The sequence below is a fragment of the Stegodyphus dumicola genome, chromosome 3, assembly GCF_044657685.1.
Source record: "Stegodyphus dumicola isolate Sdum_Otavi_A_Nest chromosome 3, ASM4465768v1".
Taxonomy (NCBI): Eukaryota; Metazoa; Arthropoda; class Arachnida; order Araneae; family Eresidae; genus Stegodyphus; species Stegodyphus dumicola.
Genome location: NC_140770.1, coordinates 271,029,386 through 271,046,354, shown reverse-complemented (window position 1 = coordinate 271,046,354; position 16,969 = coordinate 271,029,386). Strand labels below are relative to the sequence as shown.

The 16,969-nt window shown below is 32.3% G+C and overlaps 2 protein-coding genes across 2 annotated transcripts in view; one reads left to right on the top strand and one right to left on the bottom strand.

The window, feature by feature from the left end:
* Nucleotides 1-16,969, bottom strand: part of LOC118203645 (endothelin-converting enzyme 1-like) — a 163,353-nt gene that overhangs the window by 69,844 nt on the left and 76,540 nt on the right. Inside the window, exons 8-10 of the mRNA XM_085814138.1 lie at nt 11,679-11,753; nt 5,866-5,990; nt 2,659-2,830 (exon numbers count right to left, since the gene is read on the bottom strand). Coding sequence (XP_085670264.1) covers nt 2,659-2,830; nt 5,866-5,990; nt 11,679-11,753 — 372 coding nt within the window. The remainder of the gene's footprint in view (nt 1-2,658; nt 2,831-5,865; nt 5,991-11,678; nt 11,754-16,969) is intronic.
* The window catches only part of LOC146998342 (uncharacterized), a 255,903-nt gene continuing 244,367 nt past the window's right edge, over nt 5,434-16,969 (top strand). Inside the window, exon 1 of the mRNA XM_085814142.1 lies at nt 5,434-5,524. The gene's annotated coding sequence lies outside the window, so the exon portion shown is untranslated. The remainder of the gene's footprint in view (nt 5,525-16,969) is intronic.

The window sequence follows — 16,969 nt, the reverse complement described above, 5'->3', positions numbered from 1 at the left end:
ATAATGCTTAATATAAATATTTGTTGGTCATCTCAGAAATGTTTGTCTCTTTCAGAAGTGGTCGTTTGAGAAGCGATATTCTATACATTTATTTACTAATACTTTCAGATTCCAAAAATGGATAAAAATTGGGTAAATCAACAGCAAGGTGCTAAACAAATATTAAAAGCAATTTTTTAAATAAATATTAGTTAAATTTCGAAGCAAAGGAAAAGCAGAACTGCCAGAAAAGTTACAAATCAAAAGCAACTGTTATAAAAGAAAAGCTAAAAATTTTTTAAGTTCAAATTATGACGAAACGAATTTATTCATAATACACTGATTAAAAATTATTTAAGTAAGAATTTAAAACAGTAATTAATGCAGAATTTTTTTTTTTTTTAAATTTTGGAATCAAACCATTAAATAGCTATAATACTATAGCTTAAATGGAACAATAAGTATTTAAAAGTAACGTTTTTGAAACTGGGGAAAATAAGATAAAACTGAATTAATCAATTCGAATAAATTAATTTGAATGGAATTAAAAGAACTAGATAATAAATGGAAATTGAAACCTCAAAGAAGCAAAATTCCATGTCTAAGTTTATCTGAATTTTTTTTTAAATCTCTCTCGGTTTTATTTTAATTTTCCCAATTTTTAGGCATATTAATCTATTTAAATTCTTTCATTTATATTTTAATTTTTTTCTTTTTTCTATTTTTTGCTTCCATGTTTGTATTGGTTTTCTTGTTTCCTCAGTTTCAAATATTTTTTTACATTTTTATTTAATAAATTTCATTCTAATAAATTATTTTCCTTAAAAATTTTGATTTTAAATACTTTGCTTTCAGTTTAGCATGTTTCTTTGGATTTACAAAATTTTTAGATATTCTGCTTTTCTTTTGGTTATGAAACCTTCTTGCCACATTGCATTTATTTTCCCAATGCTTTTTTCTGGTTTGTCACTCGAGCATTGTTCTACTAAGAGCCTTTATTTTCTGTTTATTTTTTAAATATTTATTTTAGGGTCACATCCGAACATGGTGATTAATTCAAGTAGAATTTTTTTTGTTTGTTGCTCTTTTGAAGCGCTTTGATTATTTTTATCAAATAATTTTTTCAGGACTTTATAATTCTCAAGATATAATTCAGAAACGGGGGCTGTGTTGAGAATTATCCGCTGCTCTTTGAGAAGAACAAGGGCATTCTGTTATTTTTCAGTTAACAGTTTTATAAGATTTGTATCCATTCTATTACTATCTATTAATTTTTCTGAATGATTCTTGTTTTAATTTTGGTGTGAATATTTCCGGTTAGAAATTCATCCCATTTCACAACCTAATTTTGATTGAATTATTTTTACTATATTAGATTGACTTTAAAGTGTAAGTTAAGTAACGTTTTTCATTTCTTTGCCAGCTGCAACAGCGGTGTATACTTAGGACCCAAGAAACGATTGAGTAACGGAATAAAGTTCAACTTTTTTCATCTTACATGTACTTTATAAAAACTGTATATTATCTATGAATAAAAATCCCGTGAAGCAAAAAGCTAGGCATCCTTTTAGTTATATGTGAAATAAACCGAAAATAATATTTTCTTATTCGAGATAATAATAAATAATTGCAATTTCTCATTTGTTTTTCACATATCATAGGAAGGATCTCTGTATCTTTTTCCTGGCCTCTCTCCTTAAGTGTCATTTGATTTCAGTTACTAATAAATGGACTGTAAAGTGACAAGCGTCTACTTTTTAAATCGGTTAAACGACGCACGTTAGCAAAGTTAATGTGTAAACTAAAAATATTATCAGAAAAGTGAAGCAACAACCTTTGTTAGGCGTAGGTTTTTAGCATAGAAACTCTATCAATTTCGAAGGCGAACAAAGTCTCACTTCATCAGGAGCAATGAAATCTGCAACTCAAAAACCAATTATACTCTAAGGAAGTTTAGAGACACGAGAGAGTAGCGCCATCTGTTAGTAGGAACAATAATGAAAACTTAAAAATTGGAATAATTCTATTAACATATTTATATACGTACATAATTATAATATTCAAACATATTTATACTCCGACTTAGGTATGAATATGTTCATAACTTGGTTTTTCAATTGCAGATTCCTTTGCTCCTGATGAAGAGGAACTTTGCTCGCACTCGAAATCTATAGAGTTTCTGTGCTAAAAATCTATGCCTAACAGAGGTAACTAATTCAGAAGTCAAACAACAAAAATCAGCGTTATATTCACAAAATTTTCACAGGACTAGTTTCGATGATTTTACCGAACCATCATCTTCAGCTGCAAAACCGCAAATGAACAAGATAGGAAATAATGATTAGATAAGATAAGGAAGCCTGGACAAGAATAAGCAAGTGGCGCCATCTGTTGGCGAAACCAGAACTAAAACATAATTTCTCTAAAAGCCGAAGGCAAATTTGGATTGGAATTAGGATCGTTAACTAGAACAGAAAGATTTTTATGAATTATTTGTTCTATGAATTTGAATGTTCTATGAATGTTCTATGAATTATTTGATCTATGAATTTATTTGTTCGGCGTGTTATTGTGTCTTAATTAGAGGTAACTAAGTTGGGTAACTTTTATGATTTATTCGAGGCGCATTTCTTTTCTGTCTTTTAAAGTATCATGTTATAGTAGGTGAAAAATACATACAGCTTTCTTGATGTCCTCTGGTAGGTATTGTCTTATGTAGATTGAATCAAAAATTATTGAGAATTTGTTATAAATGAAGTCGAAGCATTTTTCTCGACGAGGCGTCCAGTCCAGACCCAACATGGGAAACGATTCTTTCACAAATTTCCATATCATGTAGTTGGCCAGCACCCTGGAAAGAAGAACACATTACTAAGCTGCAGAGGTTATTGCTCAGCCCTCACACTGATATACTTTAAGAAGGTATTTTCTTCCTTCTTTCCGTCTGCTTTCGTGATGTAATTAGAATCTGAAACGTATTCCAGAGATCGAGGATTCGAACCCCAGTGCTCATTTTTTACATTTTCTGCTTCAAATTAATGTAATGACCCTACAACTTAATTGCAAGCATTCCGAAATTTTCTGAGTATATCAAAAAGCATCAATATTAAAGTAAATTATAATTACGGATGGGATTTGGCATGACGTTAAAATGATGTCTCGGATCTCAAAATTAGGAAGAAGCTGAACATAATACGTAAAAATGTATGCGTAATACGTAAGAATAAATGAAACGTATGCATAATATAATACTTAAGAATAAATAAAACGTATACATAACAATATGTATACTTAAGAATACATGAAATAATTGAAAATGGCGCTTATGAGGATTCACAAAGATGAACCATACTGAAGAACTTCTATGGCATACTTTTTAGCTGATTTTAGAGAAAATGGATAGTTTATTTATTTTATGCCATTATCTCTATACTCAGAATAAACAGGAATGTCTAATTTATAGAAGATATTTATTTAAAGCGTGTTACTGCTGAAGGACATAGTGATTATCTCTTGAAATATATTTGTCGAACGATCTTCTCTATCTCCTTCAAAATATTTATACACACATCCATTAAATAATTTTAAAATATGCATCAATCTTATTATTGGGATTTTATATATAATTACAAACATTTCAGTGAATAATTAAGCTTTCTTAAGAGCTCTTCCTTTACAATAAATGCTTTCTAATTTTTGTGTTTTTTACTAACTGTTAACATGTGACATACAGGAAGTATATTTTTGCATAGAATTGCTTTCGTAATCAAATATAAAAGTAACAATTTATGCATGATACACTGTATTGAGATTCGCGACACTAGGTACCTTGACTTTACAGGCAGCTGACGTTGAAACAAGCAATAATTTTAATTTTAGAACATTCTTTGAAACAATTATCTTGCTTTCAGATGCTTTTTTAACATTTAAATTACAGAATAAATGACAAAATATGCTGTAGCTATGAGAGACATAGAAGACAACTCTTTTTAATTTTCAGAATTGCACAGGGAAGTATGATTCATATGCGGTTTCTTTGTAGAGCTACTCTTTTCAGTCATCCTAAATATTTTTAATGTTTGGAGAGTAATTAGTGGCAGCTATTCAAATACCCTTGTCCAGCGTTTCCACAATCAATCTGTTTCTGCGCTTGATTCTTGTAAATTTAAGACATACCCAAAATATTACACTAGAAAAGCCACCATGTCTCCTAATTGCCAACCTATCAGGCTACTAATATTTATTGATTCGTCAGGCATTAGTTAAGTTGGATGCACTTTCTATCATCGGGTTTGGAAGTGCAGTTGAGATTTTGCTCTCGATTTTTGGACATGTTTTCAACTCTATCTCCAAGCATCGTGCGAAATTTAAAAAAAAGTAATTTTTTTTATCAAATTAAAGAAAGCATACTCTCTTAAATTAATATGAGTTACAGCTTCATAAGCGATGCTTTGGGTTAAAATAACACCCCGAACAAAGATTAATTTAGAAGTCAAACTACAAAAATCAGCTTTATATTTGCAAATTTTCCAAGACTATTTTCGATGGTTTTACCAAACCATCACCCTCAGCTGCGGAAAGAAGTTAAAATGAATTCAATTCGCCTCCGTTGCTCAATATTTTGATCCCACATAACACATCTAACTTTGGTACTACTGTTTACTATAAACCTTCATCGGTTTGCCTTCCACCACAATTCAAATCACGTCATCCGACTAGGCAAAAGTTAGCTTCATTTTATTCATTTGTTTTCCGGGCACTTTAAGTTCGCTTCTCCACATTGGTTCTTGATCAAGAATTAAATTATTTAAAAGTAGTAGCTATTCATAGGGGCTTTTCACCCAACATTAATAACCAAACAATTTAAACAATGCCTGTCTCAACACGCCCAGAAGCAGACTCTTAGGAGATTATAAGAATTCTGTTGTCATTCCTTTCCTTCCATCAATTAGCTATAAAATTGCAGTATTTTATAGAAATATCACTTTCGGGTCGTTTATTCTCCTATGAATAAAATTCCCAGTTCCATACTTAAGAACATCATTCCGGATATGAATTCCTGAGGTATTTACAGGATTCCTTGCCAATGTGGTTTAATTTACATTGGTCAAACTAAGAGACCTTAAAATTTCGCGTTAAATGACACATATGTTAGGAAAACGGAAACACAGAAGTCATTGTGGCCCAGTATTGTTGGTCCAAAAATCACACTTTCCATTTTTTGCAGCCAAAATTATTCAAAAAACATTTTCCATTGGTGAATTATAATTTCTAGCGACGTTTCACTTTAAAAAAATATCTTTGTGTTCTAGTTTAACGATACTAATTACAATCCATCTTTACCTTCAGCCTTTAAGGAAAATATGTTTTAGTTTTCCTCTTTCATCAATAGATGGCGCCACTAGCTTAACTCGTGTCAGGCCATTCTTATCTTTTCTCGTTCATTTGCACTTTGGCAGCCGAGAGTGATGGTTCGGTAAAACTATCGAAACTAGTCCTGGAAAATTTTCAAATGCAATGTTGATTTTTTTGCTTGACTTCTAAAGTAAGCTATATTTTCTTACATTGCTGTTTCCTTTACATTTAATTAAATTGGATTCAATTAGTCATTTTAATTCAATGAAGTGTTAGATCAAATTTTTTTCAATAATAATTTCAAAGAATATCATGTTTAAAGTTCGAAAAATTAAAACTAATATTTTTTGTAAGTTTATTATTAGCATAAACAGCAGAAGTTCTTGATTTATTGTTTTTAACACCTCTCTCTCTCTTCGTATTCTATATTTATAGAAATCTCTTCGTATTATATATTTATATCACATCCTATATTTAGAGAAATCTATTTCAAATAGCTACGTAGAAAATAGAAAACATTTTTCGACTTACCTTTTCTTTGCATTTACGATCAAACTGGCAACGTTCATGATGTAATCCTGATCACTAACGAGCACGGTTTCATTTTCAAGGATTTCATCATTCCGTACAGTTTTGAAAAATTTCATCCAATCAAACTGTGGGGAGGTTAAAAAACGTATTTTACATATTTGCTTGTTTTCGAGCAGATATTTAAAATAATATGTTGCGAATAGAGGAAGTTAAACCTTCAAACTATCATGCGAATTTGATGATAAGAGATGTATTGCTACTACGAAAACTATCAACTTAAAAATTTACTTTCATTTGATACTATCGAAAGTACACGATGCCAGTTACATTGAGAGGGACGTATCTAACAGCAGAGAGAATGCTACCGCTATAATCCTTCTCTAATAACAATGCAAAAAATACGATTCATGTAATTTTCAATCTGATCCGGTATGGAACCCACATAAAAAATTTCGATAGAAGAACTAATTAGAAGAACTAGTCGTAAAAGCTCAAATTCCATCCAATATTTCACCTATATTAAAGTTTAGTCGATTAAATATGGCAAAAAATTTATCAGAATTGATCAGAAGTCAATAATGCGAACAAACAAACAGACATTCTTCTTTACATATATATACAGAGAGAGATATTGTAAACATTACGAAATTTTGATTATCAAACTCCACGATTTGAAAGCGAGCAATAGCACACTTTTCCAAATAAAGCATTTTTATCTCTAACACACCAGACTGTTGCCACTCGGAGAAATGAATGCGAAAATTAGTGGTTTCGGAGTTTTTAATTAACATCTCGGCTGATTAAAGTCGCACGAAGATGCGAATAGTTGAAATGTCTTCCTACGAATTTTTGGAATCGGGAATAATGTATTTAATGTTTGGCAATGCTATTTTTATTTCGTTGTAAAATTTAGAAAATTTTTATTAAAAAATTCTACGATTTGAAAGCGAGCAATGGCAACACTTCTCGAAATAAAGCAGACTTTTATCTCCTGCGTGCGAAAATGTTACTACTCGGAAAAATGACGATGAAAATTAGCGTTTTCAGAGATTTTAATTAATAGCTCTAATTTTAGCTATTTTTTTTAAAGTGGACGTCCACCTTTCCCAGGACCCAGAAAAGAATTGTAGAAAGTTTGGTGACTATAGCTATAGTAGTGACTGAGTTGACTCGAACAAACAAATACTTAAGAGGTGTTCGTCTTTACAATACAGAGATATAGCGCGCATAACAACTTTTCCCTTTCCCTGACCGCAAGCAATAGTGGTTTTTCCCGTTTGTTCTATAAAAGAAATTAAAATTGTAGTTTGTTATCAGTGGAATATTCCTCATTTGAATTCCCGAGAGGATTGCTTACAGATTATAACGTGTACGTTGCGAAACGTCGACTTGGAGGAGTCAACTTGAAGTGCTCGGAAGCCAAAGGAATAAAATGAAGCTAATTTCTGTTTAGTCGAATGAGAGGACTTGAAGTGTGGTGGAAGGCAAACAGACGAACGTTTACTGTATAATACAGTAGTACCGAAGTTGGATATGTTGCGTGTTTCCGAGATGTCGAAAACCGGAAGGCAGTTGGATGTCTCAAGTTAAAAAGTGAACTGAATAACAGGATCAATTGAATTCATTGTTAAAAGAACTTTACTTCAACCATCCTTATTACCGTCAAACAGAGTAAATGTATTCTCGATGTAGCGGAATTATGCAGAAAGTGTGGTTCTTATGTATTTTCTCCGTGGAACTACTACACTTTTCAGACATCAACAAGATTTTTTATGTTTGGAGAGTAGTTAGTGGCAGCCATTGAAAATTCTGTTGTCCAGCGTTATCTCAATCAGTCTGTTTCTGTACTTGTTTCTTATAAATTTCATCCTGGAAACAGAACTCGCATAGATAATTAGAATGTAACACTAAATTCACTTTTAATCAACCTGGATCAATATTGGATATTTTTTCCTTAGGAACAAATATTTTCAGAGCTCGAAAAAAGAGAATTTAAAGTTAAATCATTTTAAAAAACAATCATTCTTAATTCCTTTGCTAGAATTTCTTCTTCAAAATCAAAATGTTTCATGAGACAAGTAGAGAATTGTTAACATTATTCTCTAAAAATGACAAATTGACAAACAGTGCTACAACACAAATGCTTTTGAGATCTTGGAAGGGTTTGTAGAATTGAATTCTCAAAACTGAAATAAGTTGAACGTTTTGTTTGCTGTTGTATGGAGGCTGTGAAAAGCCTTGCCTGTCAAGCATTTGTTTCAAACAGACAAGGTGTATTCACTTTGGATGAGGCTTTTTTCCAACAGCTTGAGGTTTTTAAAAATTAAGAAACATATGAAGTTGTTTGATCAATATCTTTTCTCTTACCTTGAAGCTGCAAGTTAAGACTACTTATATCTGTTAGAAAAGGAAAATATTGCAGCCAAACTGGATCTTCAAGTTCAGGGAAAGATTCGTATCGTTCTTTCAAAAATTCTTAAGGAAGGAAACAGCTGTTCGAGAATTTGTAAAACTCTGCTTCTGCTAAACCAATAAACTTCCGTCTGAAGGAGTAAATCACCAGTTGGAGTCTAGTTCATCACCCAGCGACGTAAGCAAACGTCTCCGAAGTGTATGTGTTCTTAATTTTTTCACCACTTTTAAGACGGCTTTCACTACATTGTTCATACTTAAAATAATCCACTTAATGACTGCTGGTGTAGTATGCATTGTTAAGACAGAAATTTAGAAAGCTGTTGTCCTTAAGACATAAGTCTATGAATCCCTTCTATTCGCCTGTCATCGCAGAATCTCCATCTATCGATAAGACCACCAACTCCTTTACAGGAGTATTTTGAAAGTTAATAATATCTATAACTGCTAAAAACTTGTCTTTCTTTATAGTGTGTTATGTTAGCGTTATAATCTTTATAAAGTCCTCTCTAATTTCGAAACTATCAAAAGCTATGCTTGCAAACACGGCCAACTGAGCTCTATCATCCGGTATACCAAATATATTCTGTTCGTCAAGTTGTAAAGGAAAACAATTTCAGCGATCACAGTCAGTTTTAAGTTGTGAAGTAACGGCAGATCGCATAACCTTTATTATTACTTCCTTTCAAGAAAGCTGCGCAGGTTTAATAGCAGATATTACCTCAGTTTTATTTTTGAAATTATAAAACAGTGTGTCTGCAACTTCTAAAAATACTGGACCGATTGACGAAATTCAACCCGAAAACGCGACTTAGGATATATATTAGATTTATATATAGCGTTTTTCTAATACAGGTATTTTTACACAAAATCGGACTTTTCCTGAAATAGCATACCAATGTTTTCTCCATATTTCAATTCTACGACTCAAATTACGCCAAACTGTCAAGTTTTGCAAAATTAGCACGAGTAGTTTTTAAAATATTAGTCTCGAAATTTTAGCTCCTCAGTGTTAATTGAGTTTGCATATTTATTAATCTCTTTTTTTTATTAAACTTATATGGTTCTTCCTTTCACATTTGGAAATTTAGGTTCGTTCCAAATAAATTTCCCCCATTTTTTATGGTTTATTTTTAAAATTTGTATTTTTAAATAATTTTTATATATTTTTTTTTAAAATAGAATTATACTCTATAAAAGTTTTACCATTATCTTAAAGTAGACGTATTTCTGAACATACCTGCAAAACATTAAAGTTTTTTTTTCAAAATTTACGAAGATATACGGGAATTTATATATTGGAGTGTTTTGAAATTTGGCATATTCGTTCAAAGCGTCAAACCATCAAATGTGTTTTAGACACTTTGCTGAAATTATTTGAACTTGGGAACGATGTAACTTTTTTTCCGCTCATGCACAATGTAAAAAGGTAAGAACGAGTTCTTTTTTTCCGCTCCGTCGTAATGGAAGGAAAAGAAAAATTGGTTGCCATATATTAAGAAGTTCGCCTAGTGAATTATTATTGGCGCAAACTGGGAAAATTGCGCCAATATAAATTTTTGAATTTCCTTGTAAATTTAGCAGTAAATTTACAAAATTTAATATCTAGGTATAATTTGAGTCGTAGAATCGAAATATGGAAATAAATTGGTATGTTATTACAGAAAATGTGCTATTTTGTGTCAAAATACCTATGTTAGAACAATGCTATACATTAATCTAATAATTAATCCTAAGTCGGCTTTCGAGACATGAAAAACGCAATTTGAATTTTGTCAATCGGCCCAGTAAAACAGGAGATATAGAACTATCCCCCCTTTTTTTTTTTGCGCAGTATACATGCAGCTCTACCCCTAATTTCCCTGCATCTTGTAGTCTAGCATTATGCATTGACAAAATATTGACCAAAGGATGCATGTATATTATGAAAGATTAATTCCTCTCCCTTGCCTACAATTCCGGATGTCATTCTTTTCCCTAATGAAGTAAAATAGATTGCGTTCGAATTTATCCTGCTTTAATAAAACTGTAACCAGAGATGTCTAATGAGATGTCCATCCTCACCAGAGATGTCCATCAACCAGAGATGTCCATCCTAACTGAATACTTTAATTTAAAGGATACTGTGAATTTTTTTTTTTTTTTTTTTTTTTTTTTTTTTTTGGTATGTACTAGATGTGTTCAAAATCTTATTTCGAATGTGAAATTTAACTCCGCTAAATCTAAATATATGTAGTGCTTTATTTTACATGTATAAAGATTATATTTGTATGTGTGTACATGTATAAAAATTATATTTGTATGACTGTATGTGTCATTCATCTGAATATTATATATTATAATAGACTTTAGGTGTCAGTTTGAACTTCAAAAATGTTAACGAAAAGTAAAACTTTTGGTATACCTCCGCTTAAATTCTAAATCAATGAAGAGATTGTGATTCTTATGTGTTAGATTTATGGTTTACTGGTCTAACTAGGCGCCATTATAGTTTTACTTTTAAAATCTTTTCAAATTTGTACTAAGCACACTACAGAAATTCATAAAAATTAGATAAACGTTTTGAATCTCAGTAAGATTCAAATTTAAGTAAGAGCAACCAAGTATCAAAAGAATGCTTCTCTGTTTAATTTATTTAACACTGAACTTTGCAAATGAAACGCAGAGGCGTGAAAGAAAAACTCATTTAAGCAAAGCAAACTGAACATGAAGAAAAAAATATCTATTTTCTTAAAATTAAATGAGTACTCTTCTGTTATCGGGACCGGATTCAGATATGTATGCATGCATTTAAGTACGGTTGTGTGTGTTGAAATATGCATATACTTACGTATATATGAATGTATGTACGTATATATGCATGTACGCATGTATGCGTGTATGAATGTATGTATGCATGCATGATTGTATGTATGAATGTACGTATTTATAGATGTATTGATGTGCACATGTATGCATGCACATACGTATGTATGTGTATACACAAACACATAAATGCACATACATACACACGTGCATACATATATATTTTTTTGAATCGAGACCGATAACAGAAGAGTACTTTTAAATGTCTATTAAATTTTCATCTTTCGAATACCAAAGGATTTTTGTTTTAGGATATTATTCATACAACTATTAGAAGCACGATAATGTATATAAAACTAATACAGAGGTAGACTCAATCAAATTTGTCAAGTGACAACATTAATAAAAATTTCCGAAGATCCAAATATTAATCTTAGTTAACCCAAACTGTTGCTTTTGTAAACACGCAGTATTTTTTAAAGAAAGAAGTTGTGTATTCTCTTATGCTTTAAATCTATCTCTAAAGATAATTATTACTGATCCTTCAAAGAATTTGTTAAAGTAATAATTGAAGATTTTGCATGGTAATTAATTACCTGTGGTATTTTATCCTTAAGTTCCTGGATGGTGCAATACGTATCATTCTCTTCTTTCGAATTTTCTAAACTAATCTATATAAAAAAATGGAATTAAATATAAGTGTAACATATTAATTATGTAACAATCAAAATTGCTTAATTCATTGTTGCATTCGTCCTCATTGGATAAAAATTGCTTTCCATAACTCTAGGAACACCTCAAAGAAGTCTTAGTTTATAATTTTCTTTCTAGTAAAGCATAAATCCGAAGCGAATAGTTTAAAGAGTCGGTATAATTAATCTTGATTCTCCTTTTCTAGGAAAATTTTTTCAATTTCCTTCAAGTTAACCATGCGAAATATAGTTAAATATAATGGCTTTATTTTATACATAAGATTTTCATAACGCTTGTTTCAAATGTATTACGCTTATTATTTAAATGTACGTATGTTTAGATAAAGTCTGTACAATTCACATTTTAATTTGATATTACATCTTACATTATATGGTATGTGTAGGTGAGCGATCATGAAAGGCTCCAAGTATCCAGAGGTATAGTTACAAGATGCTTCTTGTGGTTAGTGATTTTTCAAGGATTAAGCGGAGTTCACACACAACATTTCTTTCTATGATTAAACAATATACACAAGATTATATACATATTCAGATAGTGGGGCTACAGGATTTTAGCCATTCCGACGCTTCAAAATATGCGTCTGCTCACTATGAGTTACAAGATCTAACTGGTAATTTGTTGGCGGGATGATGTACTCATCTACTAAGTGCCAAACCCACTCCTCCCAGATGAACAATTGGTTCATCATAACAATAATATAAAAACTTTTAATTTAGATTTAAACACGTATACCAAATGTTCACCAATGAAATCATGTAGAATAACAAGTATAAATAAACAATTTTAAACTCAGACAACAGTACTAAATTTAGCTCAAGAAATTACAAGTAATATACAATTCTCCAAAGTGAGAGACAAATAGAAAAATCAATAAGAAATTTCTAAATTATCATAAATCTGTAGCTAAACTATGCTAAAAGTCTGAAACACAATACTAGATAAATAAAACAGTAAAGCAAAAAAAGAAAAAAAATGAATACACAATTTTATAGTAAATGGTAACAAGGTAAGTTTATGTATAGGATGTTTAATTATACCATTGTTAGTCCACTACTCGTACTTTCCATCAGATCCTGGGTAAACATTAATTACTTTACCTAGACGTCACCTTAAAGGTCGTAAGTTATCGCCTTTTACCAGCAGCAAGTATTTGGTATTTAAGTTTGGTTTGTTCTTTAGCCATTTTGCACGTCCTTGCAATTGGGAGAGATAGTCGAATTACCATCGTTTCCAAAAGTGCTGAAAAGGTTGCTGAATGAGTTTCCAACGTTCTACAGGCATTACCTTATCATCAATCACATTTGGTTCAGGCATGGTTGTTAGCGCTGTTCCAATAAGGAAATGACCAGGTGTTAAAGCGCTTAAGTCATTAGGATCATTGGAAATCGTCACTATAGGTCTGGAATTTATGCAAGCTTCAATCTAAGTTATCAAGGTGAGAAATTCTTCAGATGTGAGCAGTTGAGCTCCTATTGTACGTTTTAAGTGATTTTTCATTTGCTTAATGCCATTCTTCCAAAGATCCTCAAAATGTGGAGCGGATGGAGCATTGAATTTCCAAACAATGTTTTCTTGTGTTAACAGGTTTTGGAACTTTTCTGATGACAAAATGGATGCCATAATTCTTTTAAATTCACGATTTGCTCCAACAAAGTTAGTTCCTTGATCAGAAAACATCTCTTACGGTTTGCTTCGACGGACTATGAAGCTTCTTAACGCTTAAAAGACGAGTGACCTAAGAATCGGCCAGAGCTGATGTGTCTCAGAAAGACGGCTGTGGCCGAAATATCGGCCAGAGAATTCCTCCCCCCAATCTTTGAGGGTGCGGAGATAGTCATTGTCCAAATAACCTCCCTTGCCAATTATGGGAGATGACCTTCGCGCGTCCCAACTGTGGGGGTTCGTAAATTCCCTTTCGTTTCCCTCAGCAGTGAAATCTTAGCTCGGGGCAAAATCTTTCAGTTGTGTCAAAGAATATTTGTTCTTCCTATATGTTCTTTGGTTGCGTTTTGCGTGATTTACTTGCTCTCTAGAACTCTGCACTAATACTTGGCTGGGCTTTACTTTCGCTATGTATAGAAGAAAGAAAGGCTTAACTCAAGAAGAAATCGAGAAATTGCTTCAAGATCTTGAAAATGAAGCTTTTGGTGACAGTGATTCCGAATGCGAAATTGATAATGATGAAGGAAAAGAGGTGTCTTCCTTTACAGAATTTCAGTCTGTTTCGGAAGATGTTGCAGATAAAGGAAAAAATATTAATGAATTTCCTCTGGAAGACATAGATATAAATTGGGTTGATCCTGATATTTCGATGAAAACGGATACCTATTCATTTAAAGGAACTAACGCATTAAAAGGAAATGCTGCAGAATGCAGTAATGAAATTGATTTTTTCGAATGCGTATTTCAAATGCATTTACTCGATTTTATAACACTCGAAACAAATAAATATGCCGAGCAATTTTTCGAGTTAACTGAAACTTTCGAGTTAACTTTCGAGTTAACTTGAAAGTGTTTCTAAAAAAGCTCATTCTGTGAAATGGAAAAATGTAAGTGCATCGGAGCTAAGGAAATTCTTAGCTCTGACTCTGCTTATGGGGCACATTGATAAAGATAGTTTAAAAGACTACTGGTCGACTGATGAGATGATCGAAACCCCATTTTTTGGAAAAGCTATTGCAAGAGATCGATATTTAAACATTCTTCGATTTCTTCACTTTTCTGACAATAAATTAGCACCGAATAAAGAAGATCCCGAGTACGACCGCATGTGGAAGATTCGAAATGTCCTTGAAATATTAAATTCTCGCTTCAAAGAAATATATGACCCTACAGAAGAACTTGCGGTTGATGAAGTTATCGTTGCTTTTAAAGGTCGAGTAGTCTTTCGGCAGTACATCCCGAAAAAGCGAAAACGTTTCGGTATTAAAGTCTACAAACTTGCAGATAAAAATGGGTATACGTTCAACATGCGTGTGTATCTGGGGAAGGATAAGGTTTTAGGCGATGGAGAAAAATGTTCTGCACATCGAACTGTCACTGGACTTGTTGAATGTGTTAAAGGAAAAGGACATAAACTTTTTATGGATAATTTCTTTTCATTCCCACAATTGTTTCTTGAACTTCACCGTAAGTATAAAATAAACAGCTGTGGTACCGTTAGGTCAAATCGAAAATATTATCCGAAGATTCTGGGCTCTCCACGAATGAAAAAAGGTGAATGCAGAGAATTATATTCACAGGGTATGGTAGCTACGTGCTGGAAGGATAAGCGAGAGGTTTTTAGGCTGAGCAACATGCATAATCCATCCAGAGAAATAGAAAATGGATCCGAAAAGCCAGATGTAATAGCTTGTTACAACGCTAATATGGGTTATGTAGATCTCAGCGACAGAATGGCTAATAGCTACACATTTGGGCGGAAAACTCTGAAGTGGACAAAAAAATTATTTTTCCACTTATTAGACCTGTCTATTTTGAATGCTTTCATTTTGTTCAAAATGAAAAACCCTGGGATAAAACATAAAAATTTTCGACAGAATTTATATATATATATATATATATATATAAATTCTGTCGAAAATTTTTATGTTTTATCCCAGGGTTTATATATATATATATATTTTATATATATATATATATATATTACATATATATATATATATATATATATAGTTACATGCATATATATATACTTACATATAGACATATACATACATATGTATATGTAAATATGTACATATATGCATATATATATGCGTAAGTATACATATGTATAATGCACTTATATGTATATATACAATCATATATGCGCGTGTAATACATATACAGACACACGTACGGTTATAACGTACATATTACAGGCGTGTGTATATAACAAACACGCATACTGATATATATATATATAATCTATCAGCGGTCGAGTGGTTAACATCACTGAACACTGGCAGTTCGACTCGAACCTCAACAAACGGGCTGGCTACATGCCTGGTTTCCTCTACTGTAGCCTACAAATCAGTTTCCTTAGAGTGGGGCCCACTAGCGGCCGAGCGGTAAAGACGTTGAACACTGGTAGTTCGGTCCGAGGTTCGAATCCCGCGAACGGGCTGGCTGCATGGGAGTTTTACTCGTTTTCCCCATGTGTAACGTGCATACTAGCCAGTTTCTCTTAGAAGGTCTTCCACGAAAGGCATCCTTCCCTTTAGGCAGACAGCCCTCGTGTGCTTTGCCATAACTGAATAATCCCTTAGAATGTAATCCACGAAGGCATTCCCTCCTGTGTGCTTTGCCATCTTCACGTAACCTCACTATACTAATATGCTTAAGCGTATGGTATATACATATGTAAATGAGGGTATGAGTGCATATACTTGAAAATCACAGATTTAAAATCAAATATTATATTAATTTATGTTTTCTTTCGCATTCGGCATAGAAGTTTTATTCAAAAATACGAAAGAGACGAAACGCGATAATATTCCAACTACTGGTTATTTTATGGAAAGAGTAATTCCGCTTATAAAGTCAAGACTTTCTGTGAGTTCAGCAGTAATTACTCTTATTTATTTGCTTTCTATATTTCTTTTATTATAAATATTTGCAAATCCAAAATGTGGCAAGAAAGCAAAATGTGGAAAATGTATTAAATTACAGTTTTACAGCATTTACTAAAATTTTACTTTAAAAAAATCTCTCATTAAATTAGCATTTACTCTTCGTTTCTTAGATGATCAAAATGAATATTAATTAAAATATAGATACATATGTAGCCTTTTGTTTCAACTTCTTTCTTATAAGAAAATTAAACCCGTATTCCCGTACTGATAACAGTAATGGGATATCAGTGAAATCGATATACACTGGTGGTTCTCAAAGGTTCTATTCTCCGTTTGATCTAAATAAAGCATCTGCTATTTCTTTCACGTACACATGAGCAAGAAATACATGGGCCAGTTTCACGTAGAAAGTCCTTAACAAAGGCCCATCAGCGGCCGAGCTATAAAAGCCGCTGAACACTGATAGTTTATTCCGGGATTCGAGTCCCGGCGAAAGAGCTGGCTGCATAGGCGTTTTCGATGTTTTCCTCTTATGTAACGTGCATACAAGCCAGTTTCCCTTAAAACGTCTTCCATGAAGCGTCCCTCCCTGTCGGTGTAGTGCCTAATATTTTACC